General features: G+C 38.2%; 3 protein-coding genes across 10 annotated transcripts in view; 2 read left to right on the top strand and 1 right to left on the bottom strand.

The window, feature by feature from the left end:
* Positions 1-659: 659 nt before the first annotated feature.
* LOC306886175 (exonuclease 1-like) lies at positions 660-11,861 on the bottom strand. Of its 6 annotated transcripts, none has more exons than XM_079443090.1 (14): positions 11,785-11,861; positions 11,191-11,466; positions 10,956-11,075; positions 10,750-10,873; positions 10,426-10,563; positions 8,455-8,667; positions 8,005-8,192; positions 7,699-7,801; positions 7,107-7,329; positions 6,768-6,999; positions 5,984-6,524; positions 1,833-1,916; positions 1,489-1,676; positions 660-919 (listed from the first exon to the last, which is right to left on the bottom strand). In XM_079443090.1, the coding sequence occupies exons 2-14, from the start codon at positions 11,349-11,351 to the stop codon at positions 808-810; spliced, it is 2,427 nt and encodes an 808-aa protein (XP_079299216.1). In that variant the 5' UTR covers positions 11,352-11,466; positions 11,785-11,861; the 3' UTR covers positions 660-807. The 6 variants fall into 6 exon arrangements, with proteins under 6 accessions (XP_079299216.1, XP_079299219.1, XP_079299220.1 ...); XM_079443093.1 differs by having other exon boundaries at positions 7,107-7,266; XM_079443094.1 differs by having other exon boundaries at positions 7,107-7,266; positions 11,191-11,413.
* Positions 11,862-12,580: 719 nt separating this feature from the next.
* On the top strand, positions 12,581-15,734 carry LOC306886123 (protein YIPF4). Its single transcript, XM_079443010.1, has 6 exons — positions 12,581-12,795; positions 13,140-13,293; positions 13,376-13,547; positions 14,150-14,227; positions 14,313-14,426; positions 14,526-15,734. The coding sequence occupies exons 1-6, from the start codon at positions 12,738-12,740 to the stop codon at positions 14,661-14,663; spliced, it is 714 nt and encodes a 237-aa protein (XP_079299136.1). The 5' UTR covers positions 12,581-12,737; the 3' UTR covers positions 14,664-15,734.
* A 324-nt stretch (positions 15,735-16,058) lies between these two features.
* The window catches only part of LOC306886288 (dual E2 ubiquitin-conjugating enzyme/E3 ubiquitin-protein ligase BIRC6-like), a 115,166-nt gene continuing 106,365 nt past the window's right edge, over positions 16,059-24,859 (top strand). For all 3 annotated transcript variants that reach the window (XM_079443269.1, XM_079443268.1, XM_079443267.1), the window contains exons 1-2: positions 16,059-16,380; positions 19,541-19,722. In XM_079443269.1, coding sequence (XP_079299395.1) covers positions 16,179-16,380; positions 19,541-19,722 — 384 coding nt within the window. In that variant the 5' untranslated portion in view covers positions 16,059-16,178. The remainder of the gene's footprint in view (positions 16,381-19,540; positions 19,723-24,859) is intronic.

The raw sequence follows: 24,859 nt of genomic DNA, 5'->3' as shown, positions 1-24,859 counted from the left end.
AAAATAAACATGCATTTTTTTTTAAATGCATCAATAAAATGCATTTAAAAAAAATAGAGCAAGTCACCGTGAAACAGAAACGTCTGGACTTTTCACTAGTGATATGTATCTGAATGACATGGCTTATCAAAAAAGAATGTAGGGCGGGATTTTTTACTATCGAAAACGTATTGGATTGTAGAAATGGGTGTTGCAAACTAAATGGATGATTGAATGAAACCCATCTGAAAACTGAACAACCTTTTTGCCAAGCCCTCACACTGCTTTACACGTCATCAGAGAGAAGTCATAGTGAAGACGTCACCGTTTGTTTATGATGATGTGTGCACTGATGAATCATTTATATTAACACTATAAATAAAATTACATTTTGATTTCATGACTTTAAATAATCTGGATTCAGTCTGATTTACTGAATAAGTGTTTGCCATTGCTTCATAAAAGCCTACTTAATTGTTGATAAATAGTAGTTTACTCCGCATTTTATTGTGTGCATCTCCTGCATATATTTAGCGTTAGTTATTAGAAGTCAGAAGTATCTGTAGGTTACACAGGTTCAGAGATCACACACCATAAAAAAGTCAAATCCATGCATAGCCTGTTCTTAGAATCAAAATGAACTAAATTAAAGCAGAGCACATATCAGAAAACAAACTACTAAGAGAGAGAACCATGTCTTTATTGACTTCAAATAAAATTCATTATACTCAATTTTTTATTATACAAAAATATGAACATACACAGTATGTTTGAAAGACTGACTGTTACTGTTAAAAGAAACAACGATTTGATTGAAAAGATGACATTTCATTCTGCGATGACGAGAATCTCTTGATCTGCTTCAGTCAGTTCTGTCATCACATTCTCCTTGACCGGAGACATCGGCTCTCCTTGGATTGTGCTCAGCTTTGGATTGTCCCTGAAACAAACACATGCACAGACGTTTAAATACATTCACATCAAAGCATGTGGCAATTTTGGTCGGTCCTATCATATGGCTTTAAAATATAACACTTATGCACAACTTCTCAAATGCCAAAAAGTAGGAGAAAGAAGCAGCAATCAGATACTTCTCTAGTTTCACCTGCGAACTGACTTCATATTTAACTGGTATGTTGATTAGCCCCTCCCCCTTCAATCCTGGACTGACTCAGGCCCTTATTATTCAACTCAGGCCTGAGCATTGCATAAAGGGAATGCATTTCCTTTCATAGTGAGCAGGCACCACCCTTCTCTAAACTACTACAATAACTCTCACTTTACCCAAGCAATCAGTTACACCTCTGTTGTTCACATATCAACCAGGTAACAGCACCACTCCCATTAGTTTAGTTAGTATCTTGGTGTTAATAGGTTTGTCCCACTACAGGTGATACTGACAGCCAACTATAAACAGTAGAAGATGAATTGGACAGAGTGAGGTCTTGTCATCGGCCATGTTGATTCATTTATTTACATGATCACATATTTGCACACAGGCTGACTTACTTCTTGAAGCTGAAGGCCCCCCAGAGGCTGCTGATGGTGGCCTGCAGGCCTGGACTGTTCTCATTGTTGACAGTACTCTTCTTCCCACTCGCTTTCTTCCTCAGACCGCTAGGCCTAACAGGAGCGGAGGTTTCGATTTTACCGCCTTTACCCTGCCCACAAGGCTGTTTCCGAGACAACCCTGAAACCTAGAGCACAGGTGTGGGAAGTCAGACCGAGGGTGGAGGTGTGGGGAAAAATCATATCAATGTTTAATTCCCCCCCCACTCCCACACTCTACGGTGTAAGGAAATGGAAATGCAGAATGTACACTGTGGTTTTGGGTCATGATTAGACGGACGTGCCTTTGTTCTGTTCAGAGCAGGTTTCAGCTTGTCTGTGGGAGAACTGCTTGGGCTGTTGGAGCCATCTGAATATCTCTCCTTTTCCTTCAAAAAGAATAAAAAACAAACAAAAAATAAAAAACTGATAAACAGTCAATGACAAAATTCAATACTATTGTTTAAATAAATTACAAATAAAACCCTAATTGATCAATTAAATGCAGTCATTACAACATTACAATATACAGTATCAAAATTTATATTATGAGATGTGCTAAACACCACATTGAACTGTTATTAAATAATGGAGTTTTTTTTTTTTTTAAAGATAAACTGTAAGTGAGAATTAGATAAAGTTAGCTTATATATAAATCTATAAAAATAGGGCAAATGAGCATGCATAATCAAAAATCCAATCCAATATAGATTTAAATTTATTACTAAGAATTTACATAGTGGAATCAGAATTGTCGAATCTTGCCGACAGTTGACTGATAGTGGAATCATGTGTGCTGGGGGGTAAAATATATTACCAAGAGTCCTAGGGATGTCGACGATTAATCGACGATCGATTAATTGTCGATAAGCGATGTAATCGATAAAAGCAATTTAAGTCATGGTAACGAATTCTTAATTCATGGCCACGAAAACTTAAATTTCCCCCCACATGTTTACCACATTAAGAGATGCAATAAAAACAACAATAAAATAAACCTGCGTATCTAGAGGGTGAGACAGTGAGGATTTGGGAAAAGAAACAATAAATAATATTAAATTCGTGACCATCTGGCAAAACAACACAAAGGCTTGATTTAAATGCATGCGCTCGAACGGCATGAATCCAAAAGCATGGTCGTGATGTAACATTTGCCTGCCAACCAATTATTTCTCTTATTAACAAAGCTTTGTACCTCACTTGTCATAATACTCGCATTAAAATGTTTCAAATGGGTAACAGAGTGTTTTGCCGTTGCAACGCTGGTGGTTTTGGAAACGGATCACTGACAGCCGCACGCGCCGTACTTGCGTTTGTTTGGGATCATTTTATTTTAAATCCCGATAATGTCAATTGCAAACATTGCGACAATGTTTTAAAATAAAACGAGCACCATGAAACCATTTAAAAAGTTGCATTCAGCGGTCTCCATGACAGAATATGAAACAGCCCACAAAGTATAATGATCCCGTGCGTAACTATGGCGCTCTCTCTTCATTTTATCAAATGATCGTAATCACATCCATTCATTTTACGATCCTGCTACTAGCCTTTTACTTAGACTAAATACCCCTTTCATTCGGGTGAGGAAGCTGGCGTTTTGAGTGGCATTTGCACATCCTGTCATGCCGGTGACTATATGCTACTGAAATAGACACATTTTGCAGTATTAAGGTTAACGATTAATCGATTGTTAATTTAAACGACGATCGATTGTGGAAATGATCGAAAATTTACATCCCTAAATCAGACATTCAACAACCATTTTAACACACAGGGAAAATATGTAACGATGCCTTGCAGATACAAACAGGGGTTTTGATTAATAGATTGTTAACTTTGGTCGGCTGCATATCATGTTGTTTATTTCTTAGAGCTGATGAAGCTGACGATTTGCACTAAATAAAACTAAATCCACACATAAGATGAAATCAACAGATGCAAGAAGTATTCGATGAAGTCTGTGTGCATCTTTACTCTAACTGTAGAGATTTTCATGGAGGAAATTAACGAATATCCTGCTAATTTTTCCGACTTTGAAGCATATATTACTGCCACATCAAACTTCATGCGATCGCATAAATAAGCTGCTGTGAAAACTGCTCAAACACAAAGCTGAACAAAACTAAATTTCATTTTCTCCATAGCGCAAACACAAATATGCATTGAATAGTTTGCCAATATGAATGAAAATAATATCTCAAGTTTTTCCGTGGTTGCTCTGCCATTCCGGCGCCTATGTTCACAGCATCCAAAAATCAAATTGGCTGAAATGTTTTGAAATTTTGTACCCTACTGTAGCCTACTCGTTCACTCTGCCTGTGTCAATTTGAGTCTTGTTAAAGATTTAAATCCCTGTCGGTCATGGATCACGAAAAGTGAAACTTAAAGGTGCCATAGAATGAAAAACTGTATTTACCTTGGCATAGTTGAATAATAAGAGTGCTGTACATGGAAATGACATACAGTAAGCCTCAAACACCATTGTTTCCCCCTCTTTATGTAAATCTCGTGAATAAAAAAAGGCCACTGAAAAATAGGCGAATCAGAACATAACACCGACTGTGATGCAACAGTCGGGATCACTAATAGTTACGGCTCCAACATTTGCATATACCCACCCATGTTCTAGGCAAGCCGCCAGCCGAACCATCAGACGTTCTGCAGGTTTTGTGAAGAAACAAGCGAGGACAACAGCGAAAATGGCAGATCATGGAAATAAATGTTATGTTCCAGGCTGTGCAGGGGATGTGAAGTGCAGGGATGGGCTGGTTTCTGTATTCAGAAAGGCACGGAAAGCAAATAACGCGTTCTAATAAAATAACGCGAGCCACTAAAGGGACATAGTTAGCTCCTTGCTAGGGGTAGCCTGTTACTTTGCAGTACATAAGGTTTCACTTACCACATAAACAGAGTAAGGAGAGATGACTGAGGATGATGGCGAATGATTTACAGATCCTGAGCACCACTGACAAGCATCTGATCTTGTAAAATGTGTGGTAAGTACTGCCGACCATAGTATAAACAAATTTTGTGCGATCTCGAAAGTGAAAGTAAAAAGTGATCGTGCATTTGAAAGCAGTTTCAGTGCCCAGCATATTAATAGCGGCTCCCTGATGCCCCACATTTTATATACAGTATAATTACTCGACGATATAACTGAGAGAAAGTATTGAAATAAATATTTTCCTCCCTGTGTGCTACTGAAATGAGCCGCACTGTGAAACAGCTAATCAGAGCAGAGCTCAACATTATTATTCATGACCCTTCCACATAAGCCAATAACAGACCGTTTCATTCTAGGGAGAAATCCTAGGGTTGTAAATGCACATGTAAAACTGTTTCTGAATAATTTTTGCCCTTACCTAAGCCACATACCTTCTGTGTAGATATCAGAGAACAATTTAAAATATTGTATCAATGCATTCTATGGCACCTTTAAATCTGTCACAGGAGTGGTTTTCACGCACGTTAAAAATATTAATTAAAAGCTTTTATAACAACAAAAATATAAATAATGAATTGGGGGCAGGGGGTTAATATGAACGAGTATCTGAAGGGAACTCTCTTCCGAAAATTTTAGATGGCATTTCCTTTTTCTCTTACCTCCGTGTTCATAAGCGCAGCTGCAGAGCAACTTTATTTACAGCGGTAACCAAAGGAACGCTAAATTGAGGCCATAAGCGCCATCTGCTGTCATAGAGTGAATTTGCATGTTCTTTCAGTCCTATGTTTTTCACACATCTAAACCAGACCATTCTATTTTTACCTTATATCTTGAAATCGTGTTATATAAGGTTAAAATACATATTTTGCCTGTAATTTAACCAAGGTCTACTAGAATGTGATTCCAATTTTTTTTCCTCATACCACGATATAATATCGATATCGTCTGGACAGTGGAAAATATCGTGATGTGAATTTTAGCTCGTATCGCCCACCCCTAGTATTAGACAGAACTGTTAACGACGGCAGCGAACTAGAGGGAGAATATGCGCTGTCAAAATAAAAGTCCCCCCTCGAATGCATCAGCCAAACAGAAAAACTTATCGGCCTTGGCGATGTATCGGTCGACCACTAATTAGAACTGAGTAAATTGTTGTAAATTACTATACTACAATTCAGACATTTAGCAAGCACCTTAAAGGTATAGATCACCCCAAAATGAAAAATTGTCATCATTTACATCATTTTATCTGCAGAACTTGAAAGAAGACGTGATGGCAATCGACCAGGGATCGTAGCTCCATTGGTTTCAATGGGTTTACGATGTACTTAAGCTTACAATGCTTTTGGGAAACGCAGCACAGTTTGGTACATTAATTCCATTGTATGGGGGAATAAATAGAGAGACAATGAGGGTGAGTTAAGGATGACAGCATTTAGATTTTTGGGTGATATGTTCTTTTATGGTTGACAGTATCAAACATGAATGGATCAAAATACATTTTCTCACCTTACCAGAGTTGTCCTCTGTGACTAGGGAGTCCTCCACACCAGCAGAGATGCTGCTAGACTGAGAGAAATATGCACTGTCTTGAGACGGAGGAGACCCAGGAGATTTCTCTGCATCCTCAGTGCCCTCTACAGGAGAGGACGATAGAGAAAGCCCTGATCCTACCCAGGAGAAGCTGCCCTTCTTTCTGTGGAACTGCTGCAGGGTGGATAACCCTGAAGGTGTAGAAGACCGGTGTCTCTCTGTGGTGACGGTGGGTGGATATGAAGCAGATTTATTGAGTTCTCTGGTGCTTCCTGACCAACTAAAGACCCCAAGAGCCAAACTAGCAGGCCTGGAGGAGTGAGCCGGAGATGCAGATGGGCTGGACGACTCATCTTTGGCCTGCTCTCTCTCTAGGTCAGGGTCCTGACACAATGTTGGTGTGTTTCCTTCAGACTGTGAGACAGAAGTCTCTAGAGACTTTGCAGGCCGAGGTGAATCTTGTTTTAGTGCGTCTTCCTGTGCCTCTGCCATATTGGATTCACCATGACAGAAGAACCTGATGGAGATGTCAATCATATCATTATTGCAAGCAGAGTTTAAACTGGGATTTTGGAGGTTGAGGAACAACCACCAGGCCTCCCAGTTAATATAGTACTGTATATTTAATGCCGTTGTGCCACATAACAGTCAGGTCCAATTTAACCCTTGATTGTGTGTGTAATGGGAAAATTAAGGTCTAAAGTAACTTTTGATAGCAACAGTATACATTCCTTTAGTAAGTTTCCCATCGTGCTCATACCTGCTGCGCATGACCTGCTCTCCAGTGCCCTCTTCTGATTGGTTTCTCCACTGCAACAGTGTTGCAAAGCGATTTCGAGGGCGACACTGTCCAACTGTGCTGCCACACCCCTTCTCCTTAGAAGCAATGTTATTGTTGGACAGCGGCTCAGTGGTGGGCAGAGTTTCAGGACAGCGTCTCTTTACACCAGCTGAATACTGCCCTAACAGGTCATCGTTAGAGAAGCTGGTGTCTTAAAAAAGACAAAACATTACATATAAACATGCCTAGTCAGGTGTCTTATCAAAATAATCAGTCCCATCCTTGAGATTTATATTCATGGCACCAAGGCCTGCTTACCTTCACGGGGTCTTTTCACTTGTGATTGTCTTTGGGGCATTTTTAGACTCTGCACGCTGATGATCTTCTCTTTGCCCCGGGTAGGAGGGGGTCTTTTGGAGGTTGAAGGACTCTTTGGGCGGGTGCTACCTGGTTCATAGTTCTTGCTCCAAATACTCATCTGCAATGGGACATTTTTGTCACATATGTCATTCCAAGAACTACTGCGAGCAGCTTTAGAGGGCTGGAAGAGAGATAGGGACACCTTAATTACTTTTCTAAGCTGTTGTTATTGGTAATTGCAATTAAAAGTATTACAAATAATTTTCGGCAATTCAAATGAATCTGAAATAAAATAAATACTTACTAAAAACTTTAATGAAAATAAGAAATGTTGCCTTAGCTACTAACTGAAATAAAAATCTGAAGTACTAAAATTGCTAACAGTGAATACATAAATAATAGTATGTAAATAAATAAAGCTATATTATGATAAAACTGATCAAAAATGACAAAAGCAAATTACTCAAATTCAAATTAAAACTTAATTCAATATTAATGAGTACTATAATAGCATGTAAATTATGCTATGTTCAAAAGAGGACTAGGTTACCCGAGTGTAAGGTGCGTCAGGGTTAAAGTCATCTATCCTTTGCATCGTGTTAATGTCCATATTCCCAAGAGCCATTTCCAGCCCTTTCTCATCTCCGACATTACTGCATTTATTCAGTTAAGTTAAATTTGCAATCAAACAGAGCTTTGCAACACAAACACACATTTACAAAAAGACTCAACTTTAAAAACAGTTGAGTCTCAACTGAGTCTCTGTCATGCCAAGAAAGTTTGATTAATTTTAATTAAGTGAAAATGTAAGATCAGCAGTTCATGTTTAATCAACATACAATAGTGTAAAAGATACGTTCCAGCATAGCTGAGGGAAGCAGGGTCAATATGATCCGGGTAAGGGTTCAAAGGAACCACCTTCCTCTTCAAGGGGTCAAAGACCAGCTGATACAGAAATGTGTTGTTGGCTTTTGTGAAACCCTCAATGTACTCATCTGGCACAGTGATGTCCATCTTCAGGTACTGACCCATCTTCTTTATCACCTGTATGACAGAGACTAATTACTTAGTTTAGTTATGCTGAATTATGCTCTAGTTTTGCTATCTGGTTAAATTTGTTTTCACAATTAAAAGATTGCTCAGGTTCTCCACTAAAATAAGTTAAAAAAAATTACATGCAATACACAAAATACAGTAGGCAGTGTGTCCTATGGGAATCTTACCAGAGCGAGAGGGACGTGATGAAACATGCCATTTCAGTTTTGTTGCGGCAGTGTAGCATATTAAATATTTCTATCCAACTCACCTTCAGAATATCTGGGTTATTTGCCACCCTGAGCAGCTTGCATGCCTTTCCCAGACCGATACCATATAGAGATGGCAGATAGTCGCATCCAGAGAGGATGCACATGTAACGGAACTTCTCCTCTGTGAAGATGTTGCCGAGAGACTTGCAACGGCCCAGGTGACATTGATCAATCTCCAGTCCATTACCTTGTTTATCCATCTTTAAAATCACCTTCAAACAATGCATAAAAAAAAGTTAATATCCCCACTGTCCTCCAACATGTCTGTCAGCACCACCCAGATTCAATGAGCTATGAAGTTTATTTATTGTTTTACCATTCTGACAAGTCTTGCTTTTCTCGTTTTAAGCATAAGTCTTAGTAAATATTTTTAGATGCTTACAAAAACTACCATTTAAAGGTTTGGGGTTGGTAACATTTTTTTAAAAGAAGTTGCTTATGCTCACCATGGTCATTTTTATTTGATCAAAGTAAAAACAGTAATATTTATTTCCAATTTTAAATAACAGCTTTCCATTTTCACATGATCATATATTTTTAATATGATTGAAATTATCGAACTTTAAAATAAAATAACAAACAAAACATTTTACTGACCTCAAACTTTTGAATTAATATATATATATATATTATTATTATTTTTATTTTTTTATATATAAAAACAAGTGTAATTATTTTAGACAATTTCAAATTTATCTTGTAAGGACGTTTAGATACTTTCACTGAAAAACAAGAAAAATACAGAAAATAAGAAAATGTTTGCAATGCAGACTTTGGTCAATACCTGGTTTCTAGGCAAGTGTTTTTTCTATTGCACATTGCACTTAGGGATGTAACGGTATGAAAATTTCTCATCACGATTATAGTGACCAAAATTATCACGGTTATCAGTATTATCACGGTATTGTTAAAATGTGCTGGAGATGTTCAAAAAGTACCAAAAAATTTTTTTTTTTTTGAAAAAAAAAAGTTTTATACTTAAAAATCAACAAACAGCAAATAAAATGACTTTTTGTTTGCATAATCACTAAAACAATAACATTACCAATGAGGTCTGGATTTTAAATGACAATTTGACTGACACCAGTTTAATAGCATGTTCAAATAAATAATGTAAATGTTCAAATAAAGCTTTGAAAAAGTTTCATATAAAGGTAAACCTCACATTTCAGCCTTTAAAGAAAAGAGTTAAGTCAAAATGATAATTGATTAATAAGGGGAAGGGGAGAAGTGGTGTGTGGCCAAGTATGCTGACCCATACTCTGAATTTGTGCTCTGCATTTGACCCATCCAAGTGTACACACAGTAGTGAACATATCTGCTCCATAAATAATTATATATATCTTATCTGAATTGTTTAAATGTGTAGAATCCACATAAGCTTGTTTTTCATCAACCGGTTAAAATTTACAGCAGGTCATGCAAATTTGGTCCGTTTTTTGGCCAGGCAGAAACTGCACACAGACTGAATGTAAATAAGTGTCTGTAAATCCAGTCTCTGACAGCAGGTGGCGCTTTATATGGAAAAGCTGAATTACAGCTGATTCCCTGAACTCCATGAACAAAGCAGTATTGTTTTTAAGAACACTTCCTTTAGGTATTACATGGAGCTGAGATGAAAACAAAATGCCATCGAATCGTTTCTGAAGACAGTCAGATCCTTCAGAGGTACATTCATATAATTAATTCACTGATATATTCATTTGTATAATTCCCTCAGCACTCTTTTAAAACCTCCCAGCTTTTCCGCCCTATTTTCACTCAGAATGAAACGCTGCTGTGCGCTCGTGACACTGTTACACTCTGCTTTATGATGGACAGTATTTATTTATCCGGAGTTGTTCAGATCGCGGTAATCGAATACGGTTTTAATGATAATTAAAATATGAAACGGTAATACTAACCGTGGGGAATTTTATCATGATTTATCGTCAAACCGGTAATCGTTACATCCCTAATTGCACTGGTACCTTTTTACACCCAAATGCCAGCAGATCTGAGTCCTCTGTGATTACTGCCTGAGCAATACCAGATTTGTTTAGGAATGCTAACTGGGCATCTGCTTCATACGGAGCAACAGCACAGTCCACTCCACGCATCCTGGCGGTCTGGAAACCAGCAAACAAGCATAAATAAAAGGTAAATCCTGATTAATCTGTTTCCAATGTTGCATAATAATTAACTTCAACATCCACTGTCAACTAAACACATCCTAGTATATTAACTTCAATAAATGCTATTTCACTCATTCCAAAACAAATATTGTTTACATATATCAGAAACAATGGTCTCACCTTAATGACATCATGTGCCATAGATGGGGTGATATTAACACTGCGGGTAAAACATTCTCTGGCTTCTGATATTTTACCCTCCCGCAGCAGCTGTTTGCCTTTCTGCAGGTTTGCCTGTCGACGCCTGTTAATGAAATATACATGAAATATTCTTAATTTTTAATTAAACAAATGAACTTTTTCTCCAGTATATATTCTGTTCTTACTCGCGCCGGGACTTCTCCACTTCCTGTTTGGATGGCAAGTTACGTCCGTCAAACACCAAGATTGGCTTAACACCAAATGAAAGCAGCATATCCACAAACTTCATACAGTAGGACACATACCTGATGGACACACAATGAATGTGAGCATGAGAAACGCACATTTTAACCTGGAAAATGATGTTGTAAATGACTGAACTACTCAGGATATCACATGCAAATAAATGAAACGACTCACTGATTTGTAGGTTCTCCTTTTGCAAGTTTCTCTGCACATGAAAATGCCCCCTTATGGAGCCAGCAGTATGTGTCCACCGCCACTGTCTGTCCCCGGTATTTCTTCACATTGATGGGCTCTGAGGCATCTTTGATGAACTGTAACAGGCCTTGAATTCCCATGTTGTCTGTCTGGAAGGACAGATGTCTGAAGATGATGGTTTATCAGAGTCCAGCCTGTGTCACTCAATCAGATGAAAACAGAAGTCTCCGATGATCAATGAGAATACACGATGCTCTGTAGAACATAAACACATCCTCAAAATCAACGGAAAACATTCCCTAACCGTCCAACCGCGAGGACGTGTGTAAAAAGACAAATACCAATATACAATAACGTTAACTTTTAATAAATGTAACACAATGTTTATTTCATACGTCCGTGAAAGACTTTAACCGCCAAATCCCTCCATAACCAAGCGCAGTATTGACAACTCTCGCGAAATGAAAACGACAGAACAACATGAAAAAAGAATCAGACCGCTGGAGTTAATACCTTCCTCATATACAAATTAAACTAATTTCTTTGTTTTAGTATTTATTTTAAAACACTTACCGAGCGCTTTTACTTCTGTTTTAGTGTCTGCTGGTGTTACAGGGGTTCGACTTTAGCGGCAAAAACGTGACATCACTGCAGAATAACCCTATTGGTCAACCTGACGAAGACAGCCAATCACGGAGCAGGAACGTGAAAGAGGCGGGACAGTGAATTCCACAATATCGGAAATCTCTAAAATATTTATTTATTTATCAGTTTGGAGTTTGAAAAAGAGACGGAAGTAGTCATAAAAGCCGATACATTAAATGTGTTTTTAAATGTTTCTTTTATATACTGACTGTGTTGCATATAAGAATGAGCATATGTACACTAACTATAGAAATATGACTGAAGAGATTGTGTCTATGTATCTATGTGTTTTTCATTTCTCACAACTTCTATTCAGTTCTAGGGCAGTGTAATAACATGCTGTGGCATTTAATATAATAGTGCTGTCAATAACGCTGACTAAAAAAAAAAGCCCGGTATACGTTACATAAGCATTATATTTAACACATTTGTAGCATTTTAACGACAATGCCAATAATTTCCGTCAATTGAAATAATATAGGCAAATAAATTTGACTTGGGAAGGCATATATCTGAGGGTGGACTGGGTTATAACGTTATATATATAATAAATGGCATGGCATGTCATACATGATATAACCCTTTTCTTCAGACACAGGTCACAGGGTGGTGCTGTCTCGGTGCAATGAACGTGTGTTGTCGGTGCTCGGTTCTGGCGCTGGGTGGAGCGCGTCCCTCCCCGTTCTGCTTCGCTCCAGGATTTGACGTGTCGTCTGTGTTTTTTCTGCACTTCCTGCTTCCTCCATGACTGTTTTGAGCCAGCAGTCCTGTCCGAAATCTGATCGGTAGGAATCGTTAAGCGTGGCAATGGTGTGAAGGTGCGCGATCGGCGGCGCTGTGTGTGATTGTGAGTGAAGCCCGAGCTGTTATCGCTGTCAGCCATGCAGTTCTCTCCCACCAACGGAGATTTTACCTTCGTCTCCTCGACGGACGCTGAAGGTACAGTAGTTAAAGGCCCAAAGCATCCATACTTCTCTTCTCTGATATATGAATCTGTTTTTTGATGGAATGCAGTTGGTTGTGTTTGTTTGGTTGTTTGTGTGTGTGTGTGTGTGTGTGTGTGTGTGTGTGTGCGTGCGTGCGTGCGTGTGTGTGCGTGTGTGTGTGTGTGTGTGTGCGCGTGTGTGTGTGTGTGTGATGTTCACATACGATAATATGAGAATATCCCCAAGTATGTGAATGATCAAGCCTCATAATGTATCATGACATGGGTGTTGTTTTGTAGACTCAATTGGGATGCACTAGTGAACTGTATTTATCTAAAACAAACTCTTATCCACCAGAGCTCAGCGGCACCATCGATGCACCAGATATCACACTAAATATGGGCCCTGATTCCACCAAGGACGCCTACGCCACCACCTTCCTGAGACAGAGAGGCTATGGATGGTTGCTGGAGGTGGAGGAAGAGGATTCCGAGGACACTAAACCGCTCCTGTGAGTTTTTGGTACTCGATTTCTGATGCTTGATGTCACATTTGCTTTTGTTTGTGTTTATTGGTTGTCTGTGTTTGTGCAGGGAGGAGTTGGACATTGATTTAAAGGACATCTACTACAAGATCAGGTGTGTATTGATGCCCATGCCCTCGCTGGGTTTTAATAGGCAGGTGGTGAGGGACAATCCTGATTTCTGGGGCCCACTGGCTGTTGTCCTGCTCTTCTCCATGATCTCCATCTACGGACAGTTTAGGGTGAGACGTGAGTCTTTGTATCTTGACCATGAGCACTATTATATGTGTATAGAGAAGATGCATGTGCACATAGAACTACCATCGAAATGCAAAATAGATTGCCATGGACTGTAGGCTAATGACAAGGTTATCTTCAATAACATGGAAATAAAATGAATGATATTTGTGCTTCTAAAACCACAAAGTCCATTCATCAAATATTTTTTAATGTTTAGAATATTTTTAAATATTCATTCTGCCATAATGAAGGGGTGATGGCATTTTTTATTACTTCTCAGCAATTATTTAGTATGTAATTTAATGCAAGTTTTTATAGACTGAGAACCCTAGACATTATTAAACATTAAGTATTAATTTAGTGATTAGTAAGAAAATAAATATAATGGTATTATGGTAGAATAGTAGTAGTAATATTATATTAATAGCACCATGCTTAAAGTGACTTTCAAGAAGGCATGAAGAGCAGAGAGATTCATTATTTTGTAATTTTTTCATTTCAGTTTTCTTGTCACTTGCATGATGTCGTTAGTCAAAACAGAAGCAAAAATGCATCAAATTTGGAATGTTTTTTTAATATGTCATATCTTTTTTTGACCAATCAGGTTGTTTCCTGGATTATTACAATCTGGATATTTGGATCACTTACTATTTTCCTTCTTGCGAGAGTACTGGGTGGAGAGGTATTTATATTCTGTAAAGCATCAGATAGCATATTTTTATGAGTTGAAAGGGTTGCCCACTCATGGTTTTTAATTTTATTTATAGGTGTCTTATGGGCAAGTACTTGGGGTTATTGGCTATTCTTTGCTCCCACTCATTGTAATAGCTCCACTTCTCCTGGTCATTGGGGGTTTTGAAGTTGTCTCTACACTCATAAAGGTAAATATGATTTTTTTTTAAGAATCTGAAATTATGTATGATATTGATTTATATAATATGTATTTATTCGTATGTATGAATATATATGTTCTTTTCCAGCTTTTTGGAGTATTCTGGGCTGCGTACAGTGCTGCCTCTTTACTTGTCGGTGATGAATTCAAAACAAAGAAACCCCTTCTCATATATCCAATCTTTCTTTTGTACATCTACTTCCTGTCTCTGTATACTGGAGTCTGAATTGACCACAGGCTTTGATTGGCTCGTTGCTTGGACATTGACAAAGAGCACTGTGGAGAGCTACACAGCAGGGATGTTCCATGAAAACCGAGAAGGAATTAGCTTGTTCTTTTTTTTCTTTTCTTTTAGCCTGTTTATAATCCTATATGCTTTGGGGAATGAGGTGTACAGACATTAGTGTATTTAACTGCTTCCATTTATTTTGTACACAATAAAAAGCTGCATCTTTTACTGTGGAAGCCCTGTTTGCAGAGATCACTCTGCCACCGAAATGTGGAGCCCTGGTTTTACATGATATTTACAAACCCCAAAAGGAAAAAAAGAGAACTTTATATTGTAAAGGACTAGAGAAAGCATGATAGTCATGTAACAGAAATTATGTGTCACCACACGTGATGGTGAAAACTTCTACGAGTTACCCAGCTGATGGTAGACAGATTTTGTTGTTGTAGACTGATCCAATACATTCACAGAATTCTTGATCTTATCAGTTTTAATTTTTAATTTGAGTTCTACATGGAAAAAGAGAGTATGCAGGCAGTACATCTTAGATTAAAAAGGTCTGCTTTGTATGGGTGCCTTGAATTGGTCATTTTCTATGGCTGTGGTGTATTTTATGTAAATGTAGCCAAAAAGGAAAGGAGTTTTTATTTGTAGAACATGCAATTGAAAACAACTTTCTACCTGGTGATGTGTACACTACAGACATATGTTACCATATTAGCTGAGCTAAAACAATTGAGTCTGGAAATTGTTATATTCATGAATCAAATTAAAATCTATTGACACTGTAATTACACTTTTTGTTGTGAATCTCATTAATGACAGGGAATAACTGCATGATTTATTTGTTAATTTCATATTCATTAAAATGTTTGGTTACTAGTTGTAACAGTAAACAATCAAAAAAGTGATTAAGTGTGTTGTATGTACTGTTAAAAACAAGACATCAAAACACTAAAAAAAACTAGTGGTTGGAGATTTGCTGACAAAATTCTTGACAAGCATCATGGTAAGTGTAGTTACAGAATTTTATCAAAAAGATTTTAATAAAATGTATTCATTAGTTTGACATAATAGTATTTTTTAACTACAAGAACCTTAAGAGCTGTGACTTTTTTTTATGTGCGGCTTTTCTATCTATCTATCTATCTATCTATCTATCTATCTATCTATCTATCTATCTATCTATCTATCTATCTATCTATCTATCTATCTATCTATCTATCTATCTATCTATCTATCTATCGACAGCGCCCCCTGAGGTTCGGCGGGCGATCACACGGTGACTACGCCAGTTCCGTTTCCACGCTGAGTGTGTGAGCAGAAGGAACCGCTGGTTTCCTCTCCGCTGATGGTGAATCGCTGCTCCTGCGGCATCGGGAGGAGGTTTAGAGCCCGCAGTGGAAGCGCAGCGGTACTTCGGGATTCAGCTTTAACGTTTTCTCGTCGAGTCGCGTCCACTGAGGAGCTACTGAAGGAGGAGGGAAGGCAGGAAGGGAAGATAGTAGGAAGATGGCGGCGGCGGCGGCTGCCTCGCCCGGCTCGCCGGACTGGGTCGTGCTGAGGGACGGCTGCCTGCGCTGCGATGAGGAGGGCCTGCGGAGTCTGTCCTACCACCCGGCCCTCAACGCCATCCTGGCCGTCACCAGCCGGGGCAGCATCAAAGTCATCGACGGCACCTCCGGGGCTATTTTACAGGCCTCGGCTCTGCACGGTGAGTTTCGGTTCGGATGATTCAAATGGATTTAACACTCGGCCGGGATGATAATACAGAATCCTGGGCTGGACCTCCTCATAGAGGAGACGTATGGGAGATCCTTTCCTCCTATAGCTTGTGATGGAGAAGGAGAGTGTCAAGATGATCCTGATAACTTAGTGTTTGATCTTCTGATGGTGCAGTGTTGTGGGAATTACTCTTCTCTGTTTGGACTCCTTGTGGAGGACTGTGTCAAAATATTCTGTCCCTATGCGATATTTCTGATATGAAGGACTGTGTGAGAGCGAACCTTCACTCCAGGGCCTCCTGATAGAGCAGTGTTTTAAGATCGACACCTTACTATTCAGGCTCCTGATGGATCGTCCATCACTCCCGATAGCGTTAGGTGTTTGCGAGAATAATCGCTCATTCTTGATAGAGTTGTTGTGACAGTGATCTCTCAGTCTTTGGGCCTCTGGATGATCTTCACTATTTAGGGCCTCCTGGATCTGTTGTGCTGCCGGATCACTGTAAACATTGCCACGTTATTTACAAACACACCGTTTATGTACATATCAGTACTGCTTATTTACATTTTACTCCACTCCTTGTCTTTATAAATCAAATAAAGCTAAACCAAGACTCGATTTAAAATCTGATGCGATATCAGGATAAAGCGGTACTAAAGCGAATCTAAACATTAGCAAATATCAGCTCGAATTGGTGTGTCTTTCTCGTACTTGGTGTCACTGACATTCAACCAATATCTCAATACATGTCAGTGATATAGAGTACATCTTAACACAGTTTTTGGCTTTTACTCTAAATTAGCTGACAGCGGTTTAGCTAATCATGCTAACGTTAGCCTAGCGATAGCCTAGCCTGTCTGCTAAGGATCAGTAACACTGCTCATGTTTATGCCAACCCTGACAGGTGACAGCTGTCTGTATGGTTGCGTTAAGTATGAATATTATATTAATTTTAATTAATTTGATGATAGTGTGTTTGGTTTAGGAAGGGTTGGTGCTTTCTGTGCCGGTTTGCTGTTAAACGTCATTTTGAATGGAATAATGAGTGCATATGGCGGTGTTGTTAATATGTACATTGTTGACCTTGTCAGTCTGTGTTTGAGTGTTTTATCTTTTATACTGTTTATTAAAGTCTGGAATAATTTAATGAAAGGCAAAAATAATTACACTGGAGTTGTGTTGTTGCCTGAAGCAGTAATATTCACTAAGCAAATGGGTTAAACCGGCACTCTTTCAGACATTTCATCAGCCTGCAGCCCTGCACTTCAGTAGATATTTTATATTTAATTTAGTTTGTGTCATTCTTATGAAACGTCTAGCTCATTAACTGCCATAAGATGACACTGCAAGCCTAAATGCTTTGAAGAAAGTACAGCTGGACACTAAATAATGGAAACGGGTGTCTGCAGTGACAAATGTCTTTGAAAGTCTTCTGTCAATTGTGTGTTAATGAACGTGTGTGAACATTTGTGAATGTAGCTTTAAGTCACTTTCCAGGTAAACTCCAGGGCCAGATTAAAAGTATTTAAATTTAAGGTTGTGAATGTTACATTTAGTCCAGGACTAATCTGAAAGGCCAGTTTAAGGAGTTTAACTTCATTCATGTCCTCAGCAATGCAGCGGTTGGAATTACAGTAGCGGAGATGTGCTGTTTTGTAACCCTCGCCATTTTTGAGTTAAAGCACACCTGTTTATCCATGGATGCATATGAAATGCAAGGAATGATCGATCTCACACCAGTGACACTGTTACACATATGATTCTTTATTGAAAATTCCCTGTGTGCAGCAAGAAGTCTGTACCATTGTGCAGATAGTAAGCTAGTGGTTGGGTTACATTTGGAGACTTGTGATAGTTTAATAGTGTTGAGTTGCAGATATCATGCTCGGCTAATTAGTATGTTTGAAATTGCAATTAGGTTATTTAGCAGTGAGTCTTGGCATGAGAGTTGCGAGCACAGAACAGTCGACTCATGCTTGTTTGGATAATATTGATTGGAGAGGTTTTCCCTTTTTTCCCTCCTGGGTGTGTAACACAGCTACGTAGGAGCAGATTTAGAGGGTGGCTGTTGCTCTTTCGTTCTCATGTTAAGAAGTGTGATTTAAAATGCATTAAAATAGACCAAATTTAAATATAAAATAGCTTGTAACATATTATAGCATATTGTATCGTTACTGAAAAATCTGCTTTCAAATGTTGTTTCTGTTCATCAGATTTCAGTCATTTTTCATTCAGCTTTCTGTCATTCATGCATGTTAAAGGATGCTCAGCTTTTCTTCTTGGGTATAAAGGAACATAACATTTTGGAATGACATGCTGATGCCAGTGGCGTTTCTCACTCTTCTTTGTTTGGTGTTGGTGAATGTTCTGGATGTATGTTTTTCAGTTCTGATTTGTTAAAACAAGGGTGTAGCTTAGAACAAGTTCAGTATCTATTTATTTATTTTTTTTGTAAGAAACTATTTCAATTGTACTCTCTGGTTGAAAGTTTGAGTTCAGTAAGTTATTATTATTTTTTTTTTAAGAGTTACACTGAAGACATTTATCATGTTACAAAAGATTTTCATTTCACATAAATATGTTCTTCTGAACTTTTTATTACTTAAAGAAACAGACAAAAAAAAAACTATAACAATATTAACAAAAATAATCGTTAGCGCTTATGTTTTAAACAATGCTAATAAGAAGAAATGTTTCTTGATTAGCAAATCAACATATTAGAAACATTTCTGGAGGATCATGTGACACTGAAGACATCGTAGGAATAAATTTCATTTTAAAATGTATTAAAATAGAAAATAGTTATTTCATATTGTAATAATATTTCACAATATTACTGTATTTTTGATAAAGTGCAATTACCTTTTAATAAATATTTTTGCTTGACCTTGGGTGACTTATTCCTTTATATATATTTTCTTTGTATAGATGGATATATTCTTTATATATAAAATATATATTCTTTTAAAGTTTTTATTCATTATGAAGTACTATTTAATAAAATATAGGATGCATTTATCATAAAAAGAATGTAAGCAGCATTATTTGACATACATGCGTGTTTGTAGCTCTCCTGTAGCAGAGCATCTAAATATTGGCACTGAGCACTAATGATCACCCTCTCTCCTTCTCTGTGTGTTTTGTGACAGCTAAACCTGGGGGCCGGGTGAGATGTCAGTACTTCCCAGCCATGGATAAGGTGCTGTTTGTGGACGATTACGCCGTCGGCTGTAGGAAGGACTTGAATGGGATCCTTCTTTTGGACACGGCTCTCCAGGCCCCTGTGTCCAAGCCAGAAGACACGGTGCAGCTGGAGCTGCCCGTTACCGAGGTAAGAATCCCAGCATGCACAGTAGGGGTTAGGGGTGGGCGATTATGGAAAAAATATCATATCACGATTTTGTTTTTAGAAATATGACGATTTTATCACGATTCTTTGTCATGTTGGTCTTACTATTTTGGTTTTACAAGTTGTCTGAGCATTACAGCCAAACTAGAAAGACAAAGACTTTCAAGGTAACAAAAAACAAACAAAAGACATGGCAGATATTTAGGCCAAAGTGGGCGAAGATAAAAATCTTTGTCATTATTTTATCTTTCTTATTAAAAAATAAGAGCAAAGAGACACATTACAAATACACATAATATACAAATAAAACAAACAGTGCTTTATTTTCAGGTACAATAGGTGTATTTAGCAGGAGCATTCAATGAAATTGAATGAACAAATATAAAAATAAAACACTAGATAGACTGATTCCTAAAGCAACTGTATTCAAGTTTTTCAGTCAAGAATAGTGAGTGATTTTTCTCTTTGAGTTTTGTTAACGTTAAATGAATAGTTCCCCCAAAAATAAATATTCTGTCATCTGTCTGCCAATTCTGTCATAATGTTTTATTTTTATACCATCATTTACTCAAAAGTTGTTTTAAACCTGAATGTGTTTTTTTCTTTTGCTGAACATAAATGCTATTTTGAAGAAGGTGGAAAACCAAACAGTTGCTGGTCCACAGTGACTTCCATTGGATTTTTCTTTCCTGCTATCAAAGTCAATGTGTACCAGCAACTGTTTGGTTAACCTCATTCTTCAAAATATCTTATGTTGGGTTCAGCACAAGAAATTAATAGAAGTTTGGGACAACATGTGAGTGAGTAAATAATGACAGAAATTAAATTTTAGGGTGAACGATCGCTTTAATGACAGTCGACAGCATGTTTAGTCTCCTGTCCCTTTAAGACCTGCACGCATCTAATATACAGGCACGCATCTCTTTCTCTCTTAACTATTTACTTTCATTTTAGAGATAACCAACTCAGTCTGTATGTAAACCTTGTATGTTTTGACAGTATTAGCGCAAAAGATAACTTAGTTGAGTAATCGGGCGCTGTTAGACAGGCATTTTAGTGTGCGTACTTCAGGTGTATGCGCTCAGAAAAAGCGCACGTCAGACCAGCGCGTGAATTAAACATTTAACCAGCAAGGCTTGTATGCAAATAATGTACTTTTGCGATCGCGAATAAGTGCAGTGTCCTGTCAGAGTAACTCTACTGCTGTATGCCATGTTGTACAGTATATAGAAACGGAGACGATCAAAAATCGTCATATCGCACGCCTCTAGTACGGTTCAACTTTTTCACGGTTCAGTTTGTATCACGGTTTTAAAGGTCCCATGACATGCTGCTTTTTGGATGCTTTTATATAGGCCTAAGTGGTCCCTAGTTCTGTATCTGAAGTGTCGTTCCCGAAATTCAGCCTTGGTGCAGAATTTCAGCCACTACGAGCCAGTCCCACAATGAGCTTTCCTTAGGACGTGCCATTTCTGTGTCTGTAGCTTTAAATGCTAATGAGGAGGAGAGAGGCGGGGCAAGGTGGAGGGTGGGTGTGTGGCCTTAACCAGCTTGCGGCCACGGTACCATGCGTTAATGTTGACAGTGGATGTATCGCAATGGCTTGTAGACACGCAGCCGTTCAAGCTTTTCAGTTTGACCCATAATCTGATCCAGATGGAGAAGCCCCGGATGAAGAAGTTGCAACTCAGCGGCTACAGAAGGACGTCTCCGAATGGTTAGTTTAAAATATTGTGTCTGGATACGGTCAGTGTTTCCCACACATAGACTTTACCTGGGCAAGCCGCAACAATATCCACCGCCCACTGCCATCAGCTCACGCGTCTCACACACACAAGCGCGACTTTAGCACAATATTTAGTAACTTTCAGACCCTTTTGGCGGCTTTTTTCCCATAACGGGTACATACTAACAAACCTAGCGACTTTAAAAAAAAAAAAAAAAAAAACTTGGCTATCATTCAGTTGGAAGATGTCTCTCCAGTACTGCCCCGCGAGTGCGAGGTCTCTCTCCCGGCGCAGTGTTGCTTCTCTCGGCGTCTGTTCTGAGCAGCGAGCGGCAGAGAAGCAGCGTATTCAGTTGGCCGTAACTAGGGCTGGGTATCGTTCAAAAATTTTCGATATCGATACCGATACCTTGAGTTCGATACCGGTTCCTGAACGATACTTTTTTCGATACCAATTTTATGAAAACAGTTTTAACAAGATTACATTATCTAAAAAAAACTTTGGTTTTATTTTTTTCAGCTTGTTGACATGTATACAGACTCAAAGACTCATCTCCTGAGCCACTGCACAAAGAAACTAGATATAGCCAACACAAAAAATCAGTACAAATAATTTTAATAAAGCTCAAATAGTTTTCAGTTTACACTAGTGCGTGCTCGTTTTAAAACGCATAGCTCAGACAGAATCATCATTTCTATTCATTTATTCTAGGATGTTAAAGACTTCAAGAAATTTAAAATCTTTATCCACTTTCATAAGTGGATGTTTTATTTTCTTTAACAATGTTTTATTGCTATTAAATTCTATGTTGTAGTATGTCTAATTATTTGAATGCATAAAAACTACCTAGTTTTTTCAAATTTATTCTTAAAACAGCCTTATAAAATGTTTTCTTTTTCCTCAGAAATTGTGTTCTGTATCTGGTTTTCAAATGAAGGCATAAAACATTAATTTCATTTTTCTTTTAAATTATTGAAAATAAAACTTTATTTATTTTGGCAAACAAAATGTTACTATTAAAATTAAAACATGGAAGAAATGTTGTGTGATCATTCATTAAAAAATAAGAGTTTTAATAATTTTAATAGTAGACTAGTAGTAGCAGTATGTACACTGCTGAACAATATTAATATATTTCTGCCGCAGTGTCTTCCAAGTTAATCCGAACTTTTATTTTGACGGGTTTCCGGGAATACCTTTACAGTTCTGTGTGTATATGATATGACGCAAGTTTTACTCAAATCAAACGGTAAAATGCTCATGAAGTGACTCAGAGCAGTTCTGGAGCTGTTGTTCATGTGTTTATGTCCTCATTTAGTGAGACGGCAGACGCTGAAACTTCACGCGAGCTTCAGTCTGTGTCAAGTAAGCGAAACTGCGCGATATAGAGAGCAGACTGCTCCGTACGCTTTCGAATCGCTCTCGCGGATGTCAAACACTGATCAATCAGCACCGCGTCACTTCTAGTCAGGCTTATTGGCTCACTGACGCTGATGAGATTAAACCCTTAGGTATCGAAATTTGGTACCGAACGACAAGACGTTTTTCGATACTCTGTGGTATCGAGGCAATTCGGTCGGTGCCTAAAAAGTATCGAACTCGATACCCAGCCCTAGCCGTAACACAGCAAAATCGTCAATAAATCATTTACAAAACAGCGTTTCCAAGCACCTGTCGCTTACTGACTGTTTGGAGTTTTAAATATCAACATAATTCGTCTGTTAATATGCGCATAGTTTGTTACTCAGATGCAGGCAGTGCGCTGAATGAAACAAAACAGTAATATAGCCAAAACCACCGCGTATAGTCACTTTTTAGTGCAAGTTAGATGTATATTGATTTTATCAGACGACGTCGAGGTTATAAATCAGGATTTAAGGAGTATAGCGAGAGTGATTCCTGGTTAATGGGTCGTGTTTACCATTTATACTTGTTTTCTGTATGACAACAGAAAATATGTAAATATTAACAGCTTTATTGGGCATACAGTTGTAATACAGTATGTGACATTTCATAGAGTAGAACAGATCTGAAGTGCCAAAACTCGTCTGAACGCAAACTTGAGCAATGACGTCATGAATATGCAAATTAACATGTGACGTCACCTGCTGCCACAAGTCTCACAAAATCCTGTGGGAAACACTGGATACGGTACTTTAGTTGGTTTATGTACGCTGTTACAGTTATTATCATGTAGCTACGTTGTTGACTTTTCATGTTGCTCTGAGCAACTGCCATGCTTCACTCGTTTGCAAGCCATGATGTCTCTCGAGGAAAAAAAAAAAATATTGCGCTCTCCTCGCACGGTCGTAGCTCATTTTTATGGGCGGGCAAAGCAGAGAAAGGGGAGGTAACCTTTCCCCGTATGACGACATAAAGGGAAGATTCCAGATTGGGCCATCTGAGCTTTCATTTTCTCAAAGGCGAAGCAGGATACCCAGGGCTCGGTTTACACCTATCGCCATTTCTAGCCACTGGGGGACCATAGGCAGGCTAGGGGAACTCATATTAATGTTAAAAAACCTCATAAAGTGAAATTTTAATGCAATGGGACCTTTAAGGCCTTTCCACACTGAGCGCGAAAAAGCAAAACGAATTTCGAATAAAAAAACCAATAAAACAACAGCTTCCTATGGATGCTTCCACATAGACCGTGAACATTCACGCACCGAAAATGCAAATGTTTTTTTTTTTCCGTCCAGTCCGACGAATATATTCAGTTTTGCAAAGCCAAAACACGGGCAGTCCAATAAGATTTCAGTTAGGATCACGTGATCGGAGCAGCTACTGTTGCACAAAAGTGTGAGAATGGTGGCGCTGTTTCGATAAGCAGTGTAAACAAACAACGAAGAAGAGTATCCCGGATAAGAGAGTGGATGTTGAGTTCTTGTTATCGTTGGTATTTGAGAACAGATTTATTCTCGCATGTTCTTCATACAGAATAACATTTCTAATAATTCTCCACTTAATCATGTGATCTGTAGAGCACAGTCCGTTTTCTTCCACGTGCGCGAGTGTTATGAGTCAGAGTGTTCACTCTCTATAGATCTTCCATATTTAAAAAAAAAAAAAAAAAAAATCGAGTGAAATATTTTTCTACACATGAAATATGAAAGCAAATAGACATGATTATGACGATATATTTTCTGTATGTGTTTTGTATGCAGCTCATGGTATTTATTATAGCAATAAAGGATGTTTTTGACAAATATTAGCAGTGTAGCGTTATTAAACATACAAAGAATGCATGTGTCTGCTTATTATAGAATCAAAATCAACTTTAAATCACAATCGGAAGTTATTACAAGCACTCGATGATGGTTTAAAGTGGGTAAGCATTAATAATTAAATACATTTTCAAATGTAGCTTGATGCTAATTGTACTTCTAATT

This window comes from Barbus barbus, assembly GCF_936440315.1.
Source record: "Barbus barbus genome assembly, chromosome: 20".
In the NCBI taxonomy this organism is placed as follows: domain Eukaryota; kingdom Metazoa; phylum Chordata; class Actinopteri; order Cypriniformes; family Cyprinidae; genus Barbus; species Barbus barbus.
The sequence above is the reverse complement of the archived record's forward strand: the minus strand, read 5'-3'. Positions and strand labels throughout refer to the sequence as shown.